The following is a 17,824-nucleotide window of genomic DNA, read 5'->3' as shown; positions in this document are numbered from 1 at the left end:
ATGTAAAGAAATGTAAGCTGTGCGTAATTGGTCCGTTACAGATAAATTTAACAAATCTAAAGAAATGTAAGCTGTGCTTAACAAGTGAATTTTTATTTAATTTCTTATTAAAAAACTTGGGATTGGGGTAAGTAGACCAGTAAAGAGCCAACAATAACACAGCTTTAATTATGTCTGTATCTGCCATTGATGCTTGTCACAATCATCATCTGTCCCCTGTTACTTTACAAAAAAACAAAAACTAATTTGGACCACGACTTTAAGAAAAAGTCAGAAAGAAAGCACCTTACAGTCACTGTAGGCTTATCATAACAACACATAATGCATAACCATCTGTTTCCAAAGTGATTGAGATTATGTAGTTAAGCAAAGTAAAAAAAAAACTTCAAAACAGTACTGTAGTGAAGTTTACAGTCAAATGCAAAACTTTAGGCACCCCTTAACAAATAACATATTTTGGTGACTTTTATTGAAAATATGTAAACACAGCTCGCAAGGATATGACATATAAAACACATATTCTCAGCAAACATTAACACTTTATGTCATAAATTGAACAAAAATAAAAAGTCATTGTGGCATCTGCAGAAGTTTGGGCTCCCTAGATACTCAGTACTTAGTAAAACTCTCTCTGGCAGATGTCACAACTTGCAAACACTGTCTGTAGTCAGCTAAAAGTTTTTTTCTAATTCTTGCATTTGGGATTTTTTCAATTTGTTCCTTACAAAAGCCTCATAGTTCTGAAATATTCTTGAGTCATCTTTAATGCACCTCTTTTTTACCCACCAATTTTAATTATGTTTAAGTTGGGACTGTGAGGGTCATTCCAAAACCTTCAGCTTGTGTTTTCTGAGGTAGTGCATGGTGGATTCGAGGTATATTTAGTTATCATGATCCTGTTGTAGAAGCCATCCTCTTTTCAGCTTCAGCAATTTTTCCTGTACCACAAGCTGCAACACATCCCCAAAGCATGACAGATCCACCCCCATGCTTAACAGTTGGCAAGGTGAAATGCTACTCCTTTAGTAGTTGTGGCCAAAGCGTCTAAAGCACTTCCAACATTGAATTTTACGATGAGGATGCAGGTTAGGTATTCTTCTACTGAATCTTCCATGAAAGTAATGTTTGTGCAAGCATTGCTGCAGAAGTGGAAAGGTGCACCATCACTCCTGAGTCTACTAAATCTTCCTGCAGGCTTTTTTGCAGTCAAATTGTTTTGTTTTTTTCTATTTACCTTTTTGACCAGCATATGAACAGCTCAGTTTTCTTGCTCTTCAAGACATCATCTTGACTGCCACAGTTCCCCTAAACTGCTGTCTCTTAAATTAAACTTCACAGTGGACACCGTAACCTAACAGCGCTTTACTATCTTCTTGTATCCTTCCCCTACAATATGGGCGTCTCTAACTTTTAATTTTCAGTCTTCCACTGCTGCTTACATGAACCCATGGTTGCTGATTGTTCGCAGAAGTTTCGAAGAGTCTGAGTATTTGTAAAGCTTAAAAACTGTCACCTGCTGATATTTCTTTATGACAACTGTTGACATAACTCAGGCATAATGAACTGATCAAGGTCTGAGACTTCAGAAATCCTAGGGTGTCCAAACTTTTGCACGTGCCACAAGGTTTTATTTTCGACGCATATATGAAGTAAGAAGTATCTATGCATTAATGCTTGCTATAAATATTGTGTTTTATGTCCCAAATCCTAGAGAGGCTGTTTACATCTTTTCAATAAAAAAATCACCACAATATTATTTGTCAAAAGGTGCCCAAACTCCTGCATACAACTGTATATGGCCACTTCAGACGCACAAATGTCATTCACCTTTGACATTCCTTCACTGCAGACATTTAAACTGACACTGAATCCTCGCTTAAGGTCAGCATGTGCTAGCCAGTATTGCACAAATCTGCCATAAACGCCAATGTATAATTAACACGAAATCAAATGTACAAATACACATTTTTTCAGGATCCGACCCATGCATTTTTGTTCATTTGTGCATCAACTCACTATAGCCAACTTTACATGGAAAAAATAGCATTAATTACTATTAATGAATATTATCTATTTAAGGTACTAGGTGATTCATTGAAGAAGAAAAAATCAATTTAGGTTTTTTACTGAAAAAAAAGAGTGATGAAATGTAATACAAAAGAAAATAACAACAGTACAGGTCTTTGGTAAAACTGCAAAAAATGGGCTCAAGTCCATTAATGTTGTAAGCAAAAGCCGTTGGCATAGTCCTGTCATTTACTCTTCAAGATAAATGTCCTACTGAATGAAATATTACAGCAAAAATCCATCCGAAAACAGAATTCCCATCACTCACAATGCTGGACTTTGTCTCAGTTTCATCTAGATGACCATGGTGCTCTCAAATGCACTTTTCTAACTCGGCAAGGCCCAGCCCTGTTCACAACTACAGGCTGATCCGCCCAATATCTTAGCAATTATTTAAATTCAGTTCAAGGGTACATTTTCCATTTAAAATACATATTTAGACAGCTACTAGAACACCACTGTGGTTCATTTTTCGAATTTCACACTAGACATCAGTACTTTTGTTGGCTTCACAGGCAAAACAAACTAGACCAAAGGACCCTGTGAAATTAGCTGCACCGTACACTGCTATGCAGCGTATGGAGGACAAAAATACATTTACCTTCAATCATCTTTAAAAAATGGACAATCTACAGCAGTAAATGTCTGTGACATCATTCTAGGGGATTTACAAAAGTACTGAAAATTAGACTCAAATGGATTAACAAATGAATAATTAAATCAAATAAGGTTTAGTCAAGTTAGATGCAGAAGACAGATTATTTCCTAGTTTCTGAAATCTGAGCTGTGGATGCATAACAACATTCAAACATCTAAATGTATTACAAGAAACTACATTAATACCTTTTCCAATAGCAGCAAAGCTTGCAGAAGTTATTAAGCCTTTACTACACTAAAAATAAGTCAATACAAATATTCTGGCAGTGTGACACAGTGCGAACTTTTTTTTTTTCTATTTTTGTAGCTGGTTAATATATCGCATAACATGCAATACCAGATGTGTTTTAGCCTGCCTTTTATGCTGTAATATAATCATGAAAATACCATAACCTTTCTTGATATTTTTCCTCTGAGTTGCTTAATTGTCATTTATGTGAATGTAAACAATGCATTTTCCCATATTTATAAGTAGCAAAAAGTGTACCTGGCGATACATGATTTTCTATTGAATTTAAAGCGAGAATAAAAAGATTCTTTAACACAGTAGAAGGTCATTTCAATTAGAGGAACCTAAGCACGAATCCTATGCAAAGTACAACTTACAAGTTAACTACATAATTCTTCATTCACTGCAGAATTATTACAATAAAACAAATTAATATTACTGAGCTCTTTAAAAAGCATTTTCAAACGTAAAATACAAATTTGTTTGCTTTCGTATGTTTTCACACTCCCAAACATTGAATTGAAAAACCTAATTTTAAAGACTGAAGCTGCACCAAAAGAGCACCACGACCAAGGAAGGACGGGGAGAGGGGAGGGTCATTTCTAAAGTTGAAGTCAGGACACAGGCACTGACAATTTTTGTTATCAATTATCTTCTGCAGAAATACTTAATGGGACTGGGCCAAATACACTGGCATATATTTATATATACATATATAGTCATACAGAATGTCATCTTCTCCGCAAAATTAAACAAGACACATTTTTGCAGAAACCTGTGCACAAGCGTCAACTACTTGTGTTTGCTCTGACAATTTTACACATAACCTTTTCCACTAAGTCAAGGCACTTTAGAGTTAGAGGCCGATATGTTCTAGACAAGGTCAAGAGGCTAGATTCCTACAAAAAAAATCACCATTTCAGGCTTTTAGCAAATACAATACATGCTTCTCTAATGACTAGGCTATATAAATCTCTACCAAAAAAAACCTAACTGATTGAATAACAGCCTTAAACATGTAGCATGTGCCTTACTGATATTACAGCTGCTGGTTATGCTTAAAATGCATTTTAAATGTGCACTTATTTGATTGAAATTTTATAAATCTAGCTATGAAAGTAGGAACTATTAAGTACTTTTACTATTAAATCTTAATATGTAGAACCATGCCATGATTTAACAATAGGAAACATGAAATATTCAATTTATGTTTCACAGTACACACAAAAGCTTCAGACATTAGCTTATATAGAAAAAAAAAGTATAAATCTAAAAAAAAAAGACACAAAAGAATACCTACAAAGCAGCTTAAAGCAAAAATCTATATACCCTTTAATAGTCCCAGGTCAACAAAGTGCTTTAATAAGAATCAATCTTCTTCAGAAAGTTGGTCAAAATAATGATGCTTGACTGGTTGGTTTAATAAAAATTAATCATGAGATTATGAAGATTTGGGGTTTAACAAAATGTGGCTTTACTTAAAGAGGAACACAGCAAAAGTTTGGCAATGGTGCTTTTTCATTTAATTTGTTAATCTGATCTACTGCTGATGCTATCTGCTGATACAATAAAGTGGATCCCTTTCACCAGTTCAGTTTTGGAAGCTCCATATTTTGTGAATGGAGTAAGCATACATTTTTTTCTGGTATTCCACACTATTAAGGTGATTAATAAAGCCAACACAAAAAATATGATTTCTGGATTATGTGCTTATATATCAGGTTTCTTGATTTAATGCCACTAAAGTGAATTATTTGATTTAGTGATATTCCTCTTTAACTAAAGAAAACTTAGCTTTGCCCATTTTATGTTTAACATCACCAGACTAGTGTGAGCATGAAATCACCATTTCATGGTTTTATTTTTCAAAAGTGTATACAGTGACTTCCTCGTCTTTGATGTCCCAACCTGGAATGTCTATGACTTGAGCTACTGTGGTGAACTATCAACAATGGCTTTGTATTTCTCTAATGTTGTGTGGGACTGTTTAGATTCACAAGGGACAAACTTGTATTTCAATATTCTCCTATGAACATCAGAGGGCTACAAGGTAGCACCCTTTAATATTATCATCATATATATAAATATCAAACTTTTTCCGCTGAAAACATTATTTTAAGACTTCCAGTAAATGACAATCATATGACTTTAAGATTTTTAAAAGTAGCACGTATCCATTCCCAGTTATGAAGTTACAGTTACGTAAATATTCTTTGTTCAAATATAACAATCTTTCATGTAACAGATGTACTAAAACCTTTAAATGACTTTACATACATCTCCATAGTATTTTCTGAAATGTTTGGCCTGAAATGTCCTCAGATTTGCTCTGGGGCGACTTTAAGTGCATTGAGTAAAGAAGATGATACCTCAGGAGATCACAGTAGCATTTATTCACACTAATTTTAATCCATTAAGAGCAAATAAATTGGGCAGAAATACAAACGCACAGACAATGCCTTTGTGTATCCAGCTTTTTCACTGGGATTATTGGTCCTGTTTGCAACTTTAACCTAAGAGACATGCGTCAGGTGAGCAATGCATATTTGCATTTTTTTTGCTGGAAAGCAAGACTAAATCACGATTAAATATTTGAGAAACTCGTAGTAGTATGAGGGTCAAAAGGGTATTGCAAGATAATTTAATATTCTAATTTTGAGTGCATGGCTTTTTATACAGAAAGCTAACTGGTTGACCCGCGGTAACGTGCACATAAAATGAGCAAAAACTACAACGATTGAATCCCCTGTACACAATCTAATTCATAATACTATGCGTTTCATCAGTCAAACATCATTTTAATCTAAATTAATTCAATCACTGTATGAAACAGACATTGCTATTTAGAAAATGTTATATCTATTAGTAGTTTTTCAAAGGGCTAATTCTTTAAATAGTACCTTGAGTATTTGTACATCACCACTTCAATATTTTTGTTCTACAGTAGGGACATTCTGTTTTACTAGGTGCACAGTTCTCACATAGTACATAATGTTGGCAAGGCTGCAGAACAATGCAACGATCATGCTTTTGGCAAACTATACATTTCTTTGACTGAAGCTGATATATTACCTGTTGGAGAAGAAAAGAATGAATATCAGCTGCAACTTGGGAAAATACACTTCATGCAGACTTTTTAAATAAGCATGCGTGATGACAAATGTGGATCTGAATGATAGCCTGATAAACACTTTTCTTTTTTAAACTATGAAGATGCTACAAATGAAATGCTGTGTGTGATCTAGTCTTTCTTACCCCGTCTATAAGGTCTAGGTCATTACGCAGCTGACTCTGGATGGAGTGAAGCTTTGACAAGGGGAGCTGGTCCAGCTCTCCATAGCTACGTAGAAGAGGTGTTCCAGGGGTGCGACAAAGCACATCAAAGTCCCCTTGGAGCTCTTTGAGCTTGCGCTCCGTTTCTTCCCATTTCTGTTCTGCCAGCTGCCGCTCTGCTTCGGCCGTTTTTGCTTGTTCCTTAGCTTCGTGAGCGTCTTTCTGGCAAGCTTCACACGCCTGGAAAAGAGTTCTTCTGTTTTAAAAAAAATACTTGCAATTTGTGACAATAGAAGTTATTGTGATACACAGACACAAAAAAGTTCATTTACAACACCCACTTGTTTGACCTGATGCCAGGCCTCCTCCCATTGTTTAATCTTCCTCTTGGCCTCATCGAGTTCTCTGAAAAGGCGAGCCAGATCAGCGCTGCTGTTTGTGGAGGTTAGGCTGCTGAAAACTGGAGATGGACTCGGTGAAAAGCTGCCACTTACAAAGTCCCAAATGTTGCTAGCTCCTCCATTCAAGCCTGAACAAGTGAGGTGTTAAAAATCACAAGACCAAACACACAAGTTAATTAGTGGAGATTCATTTAGAGACATTGGATTATTAAACAATTTTTTAAAACTCGTTTGTCACAATATAAATAATGTTCACCACATCATCACATTTTTCAAATATGTCCATTCCATCTACAATATTGTCTGTATGATTTTCCATTTTGTAATTTTGTATTTTCGGCCTATTGTGCACACCTGACATCTATTGCAAGCTTTCCATGTTCTCCCTGTTAAATGTTTTTTTGGAGGACTTTTTCCTTATACATAATAACAGGGGGTCTGCGGATAGGGGGTGTCATATGAAGGTCAGATTATAGGACAGTTTCTTAAAGAAGCAAAAAATGTAAATTAAGTTGAATGAAGTCCTCAATTCTTAAAGGTGAGTTTTTTTATTGGCATACTAAAGATTAAAATCTAAAAACAGCTTCAAATGCTTTCCGGCTCACTTGGGAGTAAAATGTAAGATGTTATCAGCTTACCCAACGAGTTCTGGGAAGAGGAGGTGGGTGTTCCCAGAAGGCCGTGCTCTTGCTTGGCTAACATGTTGGAAGGTTGATTTTGCTGTGACAGCAGAGACTGGGACAGGGACTGGGAGAGGGAGCTTAGCGGAGAGGTGGAGAGCGATGATGAGGAATTCAAAGAAGAAGATCGTGCCAGGGAGCCAGGAATGTTAACTGGAGCGGATCCACCCAGCACCCTTTGACCTACGGGGACACAATAAATGGTGTTGAAACAATCTGTGATCAAACAGTCAAACTACTAACAGTACAGTGCAGTAAAAACAAGGTTTTACTGTAAACTTACTTGCCAATCCCACATTGTTGTCTTGATCCTCTAACTCCTTCTCCAGAGATGCAACATTAATGTCACTGAAGTTGAGGTCCAGAGCAGATCCTGAAGGAGAAAAAAAACAACATATATCTGACTGAAAAACAGGAAAACAAGAAGCTGTTGCAGTCTTGAATCATGTTTTACACACACGTACCTATGACAGACTCCACTGTGTTGCTCCCTGGATAGAAAGGAGTGGCTTTTGCATTCATTGTTGATAAGGTGGTGGGTGAAGAACTATCTGAGCCAATACTGGAGGCCAAGCTTGATGTTATACTGGAGGTAAAGCTTGATGCCAAAGGGTTCACCGCAGAGAATACAGTATTTTGTGTCTGAAAGGGAAGCAGAGAAAGAGTTTTTATTTCTAATTAAGAAGTTAAGTTTTGATAAGCAGCAGATAAACTTTCCAGTACTAACACCAGACAGTTTTCACACTCTACATGCACTGACACTAAATCAACCTAATAATAATAATAATATCCCTTTACAACACCAACATTTACAAATAAATAATCATGTCATATATGTATCATCACCCTTATCACTAGTGCCACAAAGTACCCAACCTAAACACAAACCTGTTTTTCTTGGTCCATTAATTTTTGATCCATGTGTCCCTTATTCTTGATCTAAAAATGAATAGCACAGAAGCAGCACATTTAATAACAAATATCAAGCTATTTCTAAGCTGTGTTCACAGACAAAAACTAAAGAGCCTACTTAAGCACAACCTTTAATCCTTAATCTTTTTCACTTTACTTGATAGAGTTAACTGTGACTTTGGTGACATCTAATCCTGCACTGAAACAGCCTTAAATAAATTCAGTGAGTTTTGTTATGGTCATTATTAATGTGGTAAGTGAAGTGTGTGCTGAAGCAACAGAGCTGTGTAAACTGTTCACGTGTCTTGACTCAACATAGAGAGCTTCTTATGAATGATTTAAACACATTGCCTATGATCACAGTACATCCTGAACAAAACTGACAAGATACTTTTTACAGCGAGGGGGCGGTGTTCTTGTGTAATACAACATCACACAGCAGGTACAATTAACCTGAGGGAAATTCTTAGTCTTGAGAGACAAATATTCCTTGTTCATGTGTGCAGTGTGAAAGTATTTTTTAGGGAGTCTGACTCTAAGTAATATCTGTAGAAATATCTCACCACCACAACCATCACACCAATTCAAATTATGAAGCCATGATGTGTGTTGCAGTGTTATCAATGCAAACAAGCTAAAAGGGCATTATTTATGGTTATCCTATAGAATGAGTTTTTCAAAGCACTGAGGACCCAATACATGAAATCACTTAAAAGAAATGTAGTCTATAAGAAAATGACTCAAATGTGACAAATAAAAAATGAAAAAAAGACATGGCAAATAATGAATGACAAATAAAACAGTGACTCGAATGATATGACAAAGTGACAAAGCCCTAAGATATTTTTATGTGTTGTATTCTTCCTAAAACTGAAGAGAGCAGTCCGTGTACCTGATCCTCACGTTCAAAGCCCGGAGCTTTAGGATAGTTAGACGTCAGAGATGAGACACTGGATGTGGTGGACTCTGAACATAAACTACTATTAGTTAAGGATTTGGGCCTGCTGATGGATCCCACTGGGGATAACAAACTGTCGCTTCCTGAGCTTGGCGTTACAGTTGAGCTATTAGAACATGAAACCTGAGAAAGAGAAGTGCACATGATCTTAATAAAATGATGATCCAATGAAAATAATAAAATAAAAACATCATTCTGAGTATGAGTATGAAGATGATGAGTGCTAGCCATGAGCATCTGTGATTGAGATTAGACTGCGTATGCAACAATTAACAAAAAAAATAGCTGCTTTTACAAAATTATCCTCTCAAATATCAGAGTATTGTATGTTCTTTTAAAACAATGTAGGAATGAAATTTTAAACCATAAAAAGAAAAATAGAAATCATGACATATCAATGTATTTAAAAACAGAAAAAATAGAGCATGGCAAAAAAAAGCCCACATATAAATGGCTTGTTTGCATCAGCTGAATTGATTTTTAGTTGGTTACAATATCAGCAACATTTACATACAATTTTAAGAGATGTATTTGCCTACTCTTGAGTACCAAGTTGATTCTGATAAATGTCCTATTCAAGAATTAACATGACAACAGAGTAAACGTACACTTCTTACTTGGCCGTTGCTACTGGTTGCACTGATGGTGGAGTTGCCTCCACTGTTCCACTCATTGACTGGACACTCTGAATACTGCTGGGAGCTCAGCTGGGACTGTGAACTTGACTGTATCGCTGTTAGCAATGAGCTCATGGTCTCTTCTGTAGAGGGAATTCCTGAAATGATTAAAACAAATATTTAACTGTAGATAGTGTGTATTCAGCGAGGTTACACAGAAAAAAAGTCCAATAATATCATTGTTCTTCATGATTGATCTCCATTTATTAAAGGGTTATCAATGTATAATGTAATAAACAACACAATGGGGCTGGCTGAGTAGTAAATAGAAACATTGATTGTATCACTCAATACAAGAAATGGAATAGTAACACAATATTTAGTGTTGCACTTACTTTCTACATGTGCAAATGCACAAAACGGTCCTCTGGGACAGTAACCAGTCTGCCGCATATCATTGCATTTGGTGGATTTGTAGATCTAAGTGATAGAAAAAAGAATCACACATGACAAGAGAAAGTTAACACATCTGAAAAAAATGAATAGGAAACATTAACAATGGAAAACCTCATAAATACAGTGTTTTAGACTGATAGGTACATAGATCTAGATATACTTTATTGATCCTGTAAGGAAAATTATAACAAATGAGTAATACATAATTTATACAGCAACATAGTCAACTATAGTCAAGAACAAATGACAAAAACATGACAACACATGACAAAATAACTAATAAATGAAAGTAGCCTAAATTAAAAGGCAGAATTGCAGGTCTGTATAACAAGACACTGAGTATTAAATACTTACAGTATGTGCAATATTTACATCAAAAACAGTAACAGTAATAGTAGAGAAAAAGTAATAATAAGGCACAAGAAAAGGTGGCAATGAATAATAAATACTGTATACAATAAGTCTGATGAAAAACAGTATTTACAGATGTTCATGTTTTTGTAAAGGAGACTACACTTTGATTCAATATTAAAAACATGAAATTAGAACATTTCCCACAGAGAGAAAACTCTTTATTAGGTACCATAAATTATCAAATTGTATTTCCATTATCAAGTTTTTTGTATTCATTTGTCTGTGCTGATAATTAGGCCTCACATGAAAATTACACACAGTAGTTTGGGTATGAAGGTTTGAATGGAGTCAACTAATGAATATGGATAGTGATTAGTTCACTAATCTCCTCTGGTGACATGCATTTCAATTTAAGTGGCCAATTTAAGGCTTTTATGAATCTCTGCTGGGACCTTAATAAAAATCTCATAAAATGTACTCTGTGCACTACAAAATATTTTACAGTGAAGAAGAAGAAGAAGCTTGTGACCTATACACCTTGGTAAATTTAGGGAAGAGAAAAATTCACTTACCTCTGGGTGAAACTGCTGTTCAGTGCGAGAGTGACAATACTGACAACTGTCTCCACTTTCGCATTTGGAAGGCTCGCCCCACTCGTCCCCATGTTTCACATTAGGGCAGGGAGTTGACCTGCAGTGTTATACAATATGATATAATGTTATACATATAATCAGAACCTTTACATATACTGCAACTACATGGTTAATACCATTGTTTTTAAAGTTAGCCATAGTGGTGGGGCTCATGGTGGTTGTTTTTTGTTTAATGTATTTGTTTGTTTAATTTGGTGTTTCTCAACACATAATAATAAAAGTTTATACTATTTATGCCTTAATGTAGAGAGTTTCCAATAGCCTATTAAAAGAAATAAATTAAAGTTAATAGATCAATAGACAAGAAAACTGCATACTGGGTGGACTGGGTGTATGTGTCTGTAGCATGTGGATCTAGCCGTAATAGGGGAATAGCTATTTTGATTAATTAAAATCTGCAGTATGAATGCATTAAAGAGACTTAGGGAGGGCCTCTCTTTTAGACTTATCAACCAGGTAGAGAAATATTATGCTAAGTGGGCAATTACATCTCCTTCAGTAAAGGACCCTGAGGCCTCTGCATATATAAGACTTTGGCTCAAATCCCCAAGAGCCATCTAGACCTGTGACATGTGACACTCAATAACCTACTTACCTGCCACCAGTTAAGTTTTTTCTCTCTGTGCTGTGTTTAATAATTTAGTAATTTATTATGTATTAATATTCTTTTTGTCAGTCTTAGTCTCAGTGTTGTCTACTGTTCAGCCATTTTCTTTGTGTGACCTTCCTTCATGTGTCCTGCCTGTCATGTGTCTGATGTGTTGTCTTTACCTGTTTGAAAAGAAAAAACAATGAAAAATCGACTGATCTCAAACTTAGTCATAACTCACCTATACTTGAACTTTCGTGGATTTCGTCTTCGGTCTCTACTGTTGTGGTAGTGGGGACAAGCGTAACCCTGTCTGCAAAGTCTTGGAGGCTTAGTACACTGGTCTGTTTTATAGTTGGCTAAAACAAAGTTGGTATCTGTAATAAAAAATAAAAAAAGGTACAAAGTATTCATCTAGCAGAAAAATTAAATAATAAACTTTTTTTTTTTTTTTAAAGTGGGGGAGGGTTACCTTGCCACCGTGGGTCCTCTGTCAGAGTTTTCTCAATCATGGCCTGACTTGCTAATACACCAGGTTGCAGATCAGGAATACCCTCCCCAGACCCCAACTGTCCATTTTGGAGGGCCTCTTGTGCTTGGATCTCCCTGTGCACATAACATTTATGTTATTATCCCTTTTTATCACATTAGCCATTTACTCCAAATCTCAAAAGACTAAATATACCAATAGAAAAACTTACACTGGCTCATTGGACACATACTGCATCTTAATATTGGCTAAAGGCAGGTGTAACACTATCACCATATTCATACAAAGTAAATCTTGAAATATTCTTAAAATACAGAAAAAAACAAACTCTTCAATGAAAATCAGCCAATGTAGTGTTTACAGAGGTTTATCAGCCTAATTCCTGAATCTTAACTACAGACAACATTTTCAGGAAACACTTAGTTCAACAGTCTGGCTTCTATCAGATAACCTCGCTCAAACCTTTTCAGTAGCACAGAGCTCAATAAAAGAAGTTTATCTTTTTAGAAACGCAATGAGTGAAACCCCTGACAAACTGTAAGTCTGTCAATCCATTAAACCTCGACGGGGTTTTGTTTACATTATGTCTAAATTGGCTGATTTGTGCGCTCTATTGTGAGGCTTGTGGGTGAAATGTTTGGCAGGGGAAAGAGAGGCCAGTATTTGCTTTGTGTGTCACCTGATATCATAGACTGGAGGTCGGAGATCATGTGGCCCATGAGCAAAAGCACAGTGGAGGCCATTCTTCACACAATGCCCTCGGGCATCTGTCTCATGGATACAAGTGCCAGTCTTGTAATAGCGTAGATGGTACTTGCGCTCTGTGTCACCCGTTGTCCGGTGTAAATAGGGACAGCTGAAGAAGCAAGAACACAGCACTGAAATATGTAACTGATTTAGGATGACATCAAATTAATAAACAAAAAATGACCATAATATGTAGCAGAAGTTTGTGTTTAAATTGAATGAACCTTCTTTCAGCTCAAGATATTATCGTAGTCTACAAATATTAAAAATGTTTGTGCAGGCAGCATGTTTAATATGATCTGGCTATTACAAGCATGAAACGGGCAAACACTGGACTGACATTCAAAAAAATAATATAAAAATTTCAGTATGAGCCCACAAGATGTAAAAATTGCATTATAAAGATGTTAATTATTGTAGTTTAACACATTTTAATCATGAATAAGATTCTACTTTGAATGTGGGCCTGACACATCAGCAATTACTCGAGAAATGTATAGGCAATAAGCCTCTAAACCAAATTTTCCTTCCTTGAGTAGCAACAGTTGCTATAGCAACACATAAGGTCATACAAAAATAGCTGCCATTGGCAGAGGAGGAACTGTAAAGTCTGCAGTCGTTCATTATCCATTAGTTTAATAATTTTCATCTCATTTTTTATTTCTATGTAGGGCTGAATTAAAATGCTGCACCATTTTCTTTTTCCTCCGTCATACAGAGAGAGGAGGCTAAAAAGAAACAAAGTTGTCTGTGTTTCTGTGCTACCACAACATTCAGCAGTCAATACACATGTAGTAAATGCCCCACTTTTCTAAAACCACAAGCCGTTAAGAAAAAAGAAGCGTCTGTTTTTCCTCTGTTGTGAAAGAGGACAGATGATGTGTGCAAAACAATGTAGACTAGTGGTCACACACAAGAAATACACAAACAAATTGGTGCCTTATGGTAAAGAAGATAAAAAAGACATTTGTGAAAATATGAAGATAGGGGAAAAAATATTTGTGCATTAAATCACATTTTGTAATAAGCTGAAAATTATAGCAGCACCATAATATAATGCTGGAGGGCAAACATGGCTGACTGGTCAAATAGCCTCAAAGACAAAGAGATGCATTAACTCCAACCAGAGGGTGAGCTCAATTAGAAATGTTAAATCTGGCACAGACTCTAATAATTAATGCATGCAACAAAACAGGGAATGACGCAAGATGTGATCCGTGTACTCACGCTGCTAACATTTGCTGCAACATCATCAATTTCAAATAGGGGAACTACATGAGAAATACTGCTTAAGACGCAGCTATCAATCAAATCCTATTATTCCAATGTAAACCAACGTCTTGCAAAATGACAATCTAATTTTTCATCTTTCACGCTTAACCTTATGTCAAGAATACACCCAGTTTTCCATCTGATCTAAAGTGCAATCTTTTCAATGGTTGGAAATTTACACATGGCTTTAATAATCAAACTGGAAATTCATAATCTCAGTTCAGGCGTAGATAAGCTGATGTGGACATTGACATATTAAACAGAGAGATTGCATAATCTTAACACTTAACACATTATTGTACATCAACTTTGTGTGTGTATGAATGAGTAACTGTAGCCACAGAGAGCTGACAATATTACCACAGACTGAAAAAAAGTCAAAATTTCACTAAAATGCACCAACAACAGAAACACATGCTCCCAGCTCACATTACTACTGAGCTCTCTCCTGTTCTCGGATCTTTACACTGGCCTCCTGTCTGTCAGAGAATTGATTTTAAAATACTACTATTGGGTTTTTTGAAGTGCTGAATATTTAAGGGCCAAAATACATTTTTGATATGCTGCTACGTTCTGAATCATCCAGACCTCTCAGGTGGTCTGAGACAGGTCTGCTTTCTGTCTCCAGAGTCAAAACTAAACTTTTTAAGCTCCATATCTGGAACAAACTCACGGAAAACTGCAGGTTTGCTTTGACTCTCAGTTCTGTTAAATCAAGGCTTTGCTGCTGCCTTTTATTAAATCAAATTTGAGGCTTTTGAATAATATCTTAAATTTTGTTCGTTTTTCATCTGTCTCATTCCAATTTAACACTATTTTGTATTTTTATATATTACCTTACGTTGCTTTTACTCTCTGTCTTGATGTATTTTATGTTTTAGATAAAGCACTTTGAATTTCCTTATTGTTGAAATGTGCTATACAAAATAAACTTGCCTTACCTCACATAACAGCTTATTATCAATAATAAGATAAGATACGAAGTATCTTTATTGATCCCCCTTGGGAGAAATTCAAATTGACACAGCAGTAAAGGGGGGGAAAAGTAGCAGTGTTAAGGCTGAAAGTGATAAATAAAATGAAATAGAATACTACAGCAAAAAATCTTTGTGTAAATAAATGTGCAATATATAAATGTGCAATATTCATAAAATCCTGAGATGATATACGTGTGCAAAGATCTGGGATTTACACGGTAAGGACAGCATCATCAATGGTAAAATGCTGCAGTTTTGCTCAGTTAACTTTGTTTCAGTTACTGTAAAAGTGACTATATTAAGCAACGAAAGTCTACTTATATACATGCATAATTATTCGCATCACTGCTCATAACTATTAAGGGCACCTGTGGGAACAGACACACTTATCCACCACTAATGAAATGACCTGCAAAAGTGCACCCAATATTTTTAGTAGCAATGGTTTCTATTCATATAGTTAGAAAGAAAAAAAAAAACATTGCAGGAAATTATCAGTAATGTCTGCAGCAGCATCATGCCACAATGACTTGAGACTGACACTTACTCATCTCCATCCGGACAAATGCCTGTTGTCTCGTCGTATTTCGTGCAATAGACGTCCGGGCTGTAGTTAAAGGTCCCATCTCTTCTTCTTATGGGTCGCCTTCTCCGCTGGTTTAGAAAATGCCAGTGAAAGCACGTAAAGGGTCTGTGCTGCGTACACTTGTGCTGGAGGAACAGCGGGCACTGCTCAGTCCTGAACTCCTTCAAGTATCTGAAACAACGAGGAAGAATCAAAAAGCGTATTTTTTATCATAACAATCCAAAAAAAAACAGATGAGTAAAGGGGAAAGTTGACAGGCGGGAGAGGTGGTGTGCTGCTAAAAAGGTGTAGCCTACTATATTTTGGGTCACTAACGTTAGCTCGGTATTCACAGGGAAACGTGCGTATGTTTTTCGACGTAGCGCCAGTTGTACGTCTTCGAGCGTACGTCTATAAATGTGCGTGGCAAGAGGGGAACTCAAAATAAGGCCGAGCTATTTACAAGCAGACTGGTTAGCGAGCGAGTTCCTGGCTAATCATTTAGCTGACCAAGTTCACGGTTTAATATTCAACAGATTAGCCGAAACAATTCCCCAACTCTGTCAAACTGCTGTAAAACGGATCCGGTAACAATGACTGTGTGAATTAACAAGGTTTAACATGTCCGTGTTTCCTGGCTGTCGTTAGCGTACAGTCGCTGTTTGCTATGTTGCGTTAGGTAGTCACAAAGCCAGGAAAAGCACCATGTTTTCAACGCGCGCGCACACACACACACACACACACACACACAAGAGTTGAGGTATGCGAGAAATGCACGCGCGCATAAGGTGCACGTGCAGAATAAACATTTTCGGCAGCGGACGATTTTTTGTTGTTTAATTAGCAGCAGCTTTTACTCACGTATAGTGGGTAGGTTTCTCGGTTTGAGGAGACGCATTGGCCGCCGTTTTCGAAACCGACGGCATTTTCAGTCAAAACAATGAACTGCGCATGCGCTGGGATCTGTTGCACGTCCGCCTGCACGCTGCTGCAAAGACTGACGCAGGGGGCGCTGCAACCACGTGACACACCTCTGATTGTTTATGTCCTCTGGTTTGTTTCACTTCCACTGATGCATCTTCTGCTTCAATTCACTGATTTTATTTTCAGTGGCACCAGGGTTAGGAAGGTTACTTTGGAAATGTAATAGGTTACAGATTACTGGTTATCAGTGTTGGGGAGTGACTAGTTACGTAATTTAATCACAAAATAAATGTAACTGGAATCTGTTACAGTTGTTGAGAGAAAAGTTGTAATTAAATTACAGTTACTTATGAAAATGTTGATGATTACAAAGCGATCTTAAGTCAAACCTTTAAGATTTTGCTCAGACAGAGGGTTTTTTCCTCATTTTTAAAATATTTCACATGTTACTGAATACACATATTGCTGTTTTTATATTGCTGTTGTGGAAAAAGTCAAAAGTCTGACATGGGCTTAATTGGTACCGTGACACCATTTAAGCCCATGTGATCTCCAAATAATGTCATGATTTAAAAAAATATTGATTTCAAAGAATTAAACACAACAATCTATGTATTCAGTATCATTTTAACTATTCAAAAATGGGGTAAAAGCCCTCCTCCTGAGCAAAATCTTAAATGTCTGACTTCAGATGTAACCCCCTTTGTAATCATCCACATTTTCATATATAATATAATTTTTTCTCAGTAACTGTGATGGATTACAGTTACATTTACAGTTACTCCCCAAAACTGGTTAGTGAATATTTGTATGAATGAAAGGAAATAATATTTCACCTACATTCATAACAGTGAGGAAAGTGTGCCCCTTATTTCAAAGCTTCAAAGGCTACACCTATTTAAATGAATTTATTCTGCCAGGCAAAGGTCTGCTCTGCAGCACGGTAGCCAGGATTTTAGCAATACTTGGGTCAAACTTACATCATGGACACCTCACTATCATT

General features: G+C 36.3%; 1 protein-coding gene across 4 annotated transcripts; it reads right to left on the bottom strand.

The window, feature by feature from the left end:
- Positions 1-1,016: 1,016 nt before the first annotated feature.
- Positions 1,017-16,869, bottom strand: unkl (unk like zinc finger). Of its 4 annotated transcripts, none has more exons than XM_062438023.1 (16): positions 16,759-16,869; positions 15,880-16,089; positions 13,016-13,192; positions 12,319-12,452; positions 12,088-12,223; positions 11,177-11,294; positions 10,190-10,274; positions 9,786-9,952; positions 9,112-9,300; positions 8,196-8,246; positions 7,772-7,949; positions 7,591-7,680; positions 7,266-7,490; positions 6,568-6,755; positions 6,209-6,466; positions 1,017-6,025 (listed from the first exon to the last, which is right to left on the bottom strand). In XM_062438023.1, exons 1-16 carry the CDS (start codon positions 16,821-16,823, stop codon positions 5,870-5,872), a joined length of 2,427 nt encoding a protein of 808 aa, XP_062294007.1. In that variant the 5' UTR covers positions 16,824-16,869; the 3' UTR covers positions 1,017-5,869. The 4 variants fall into 4 exon arrangements, with proteins under 4 accessions (XP_062294007.1, XP_062294008.1, XP_062294009.1 ...); XM_062438024.1 differs by having other exon boundaries at positions 9,795-9,952; XM_062438025.1 differs by lacking the exon at positions 9,112-9,300.
- Positions 16,870-17,824: the final 955 nt, after the last annotated feature.

This window comes from Scomber scombrus, chromosome 18 (assembly GCF_963691925.1).
Source record: "Scomber scombrus chromosome 18, fScoSco1.1, whole genome shotgun sequence".
NCBI lineage: Eukaryota > Metazoa > Chordata > Actinopteri > Scombriformes > Scombridae > Scomber > Scomber scombrus.
This window is presented reverse-complemented; position numbering and strand designations above follow the sequence as displayed.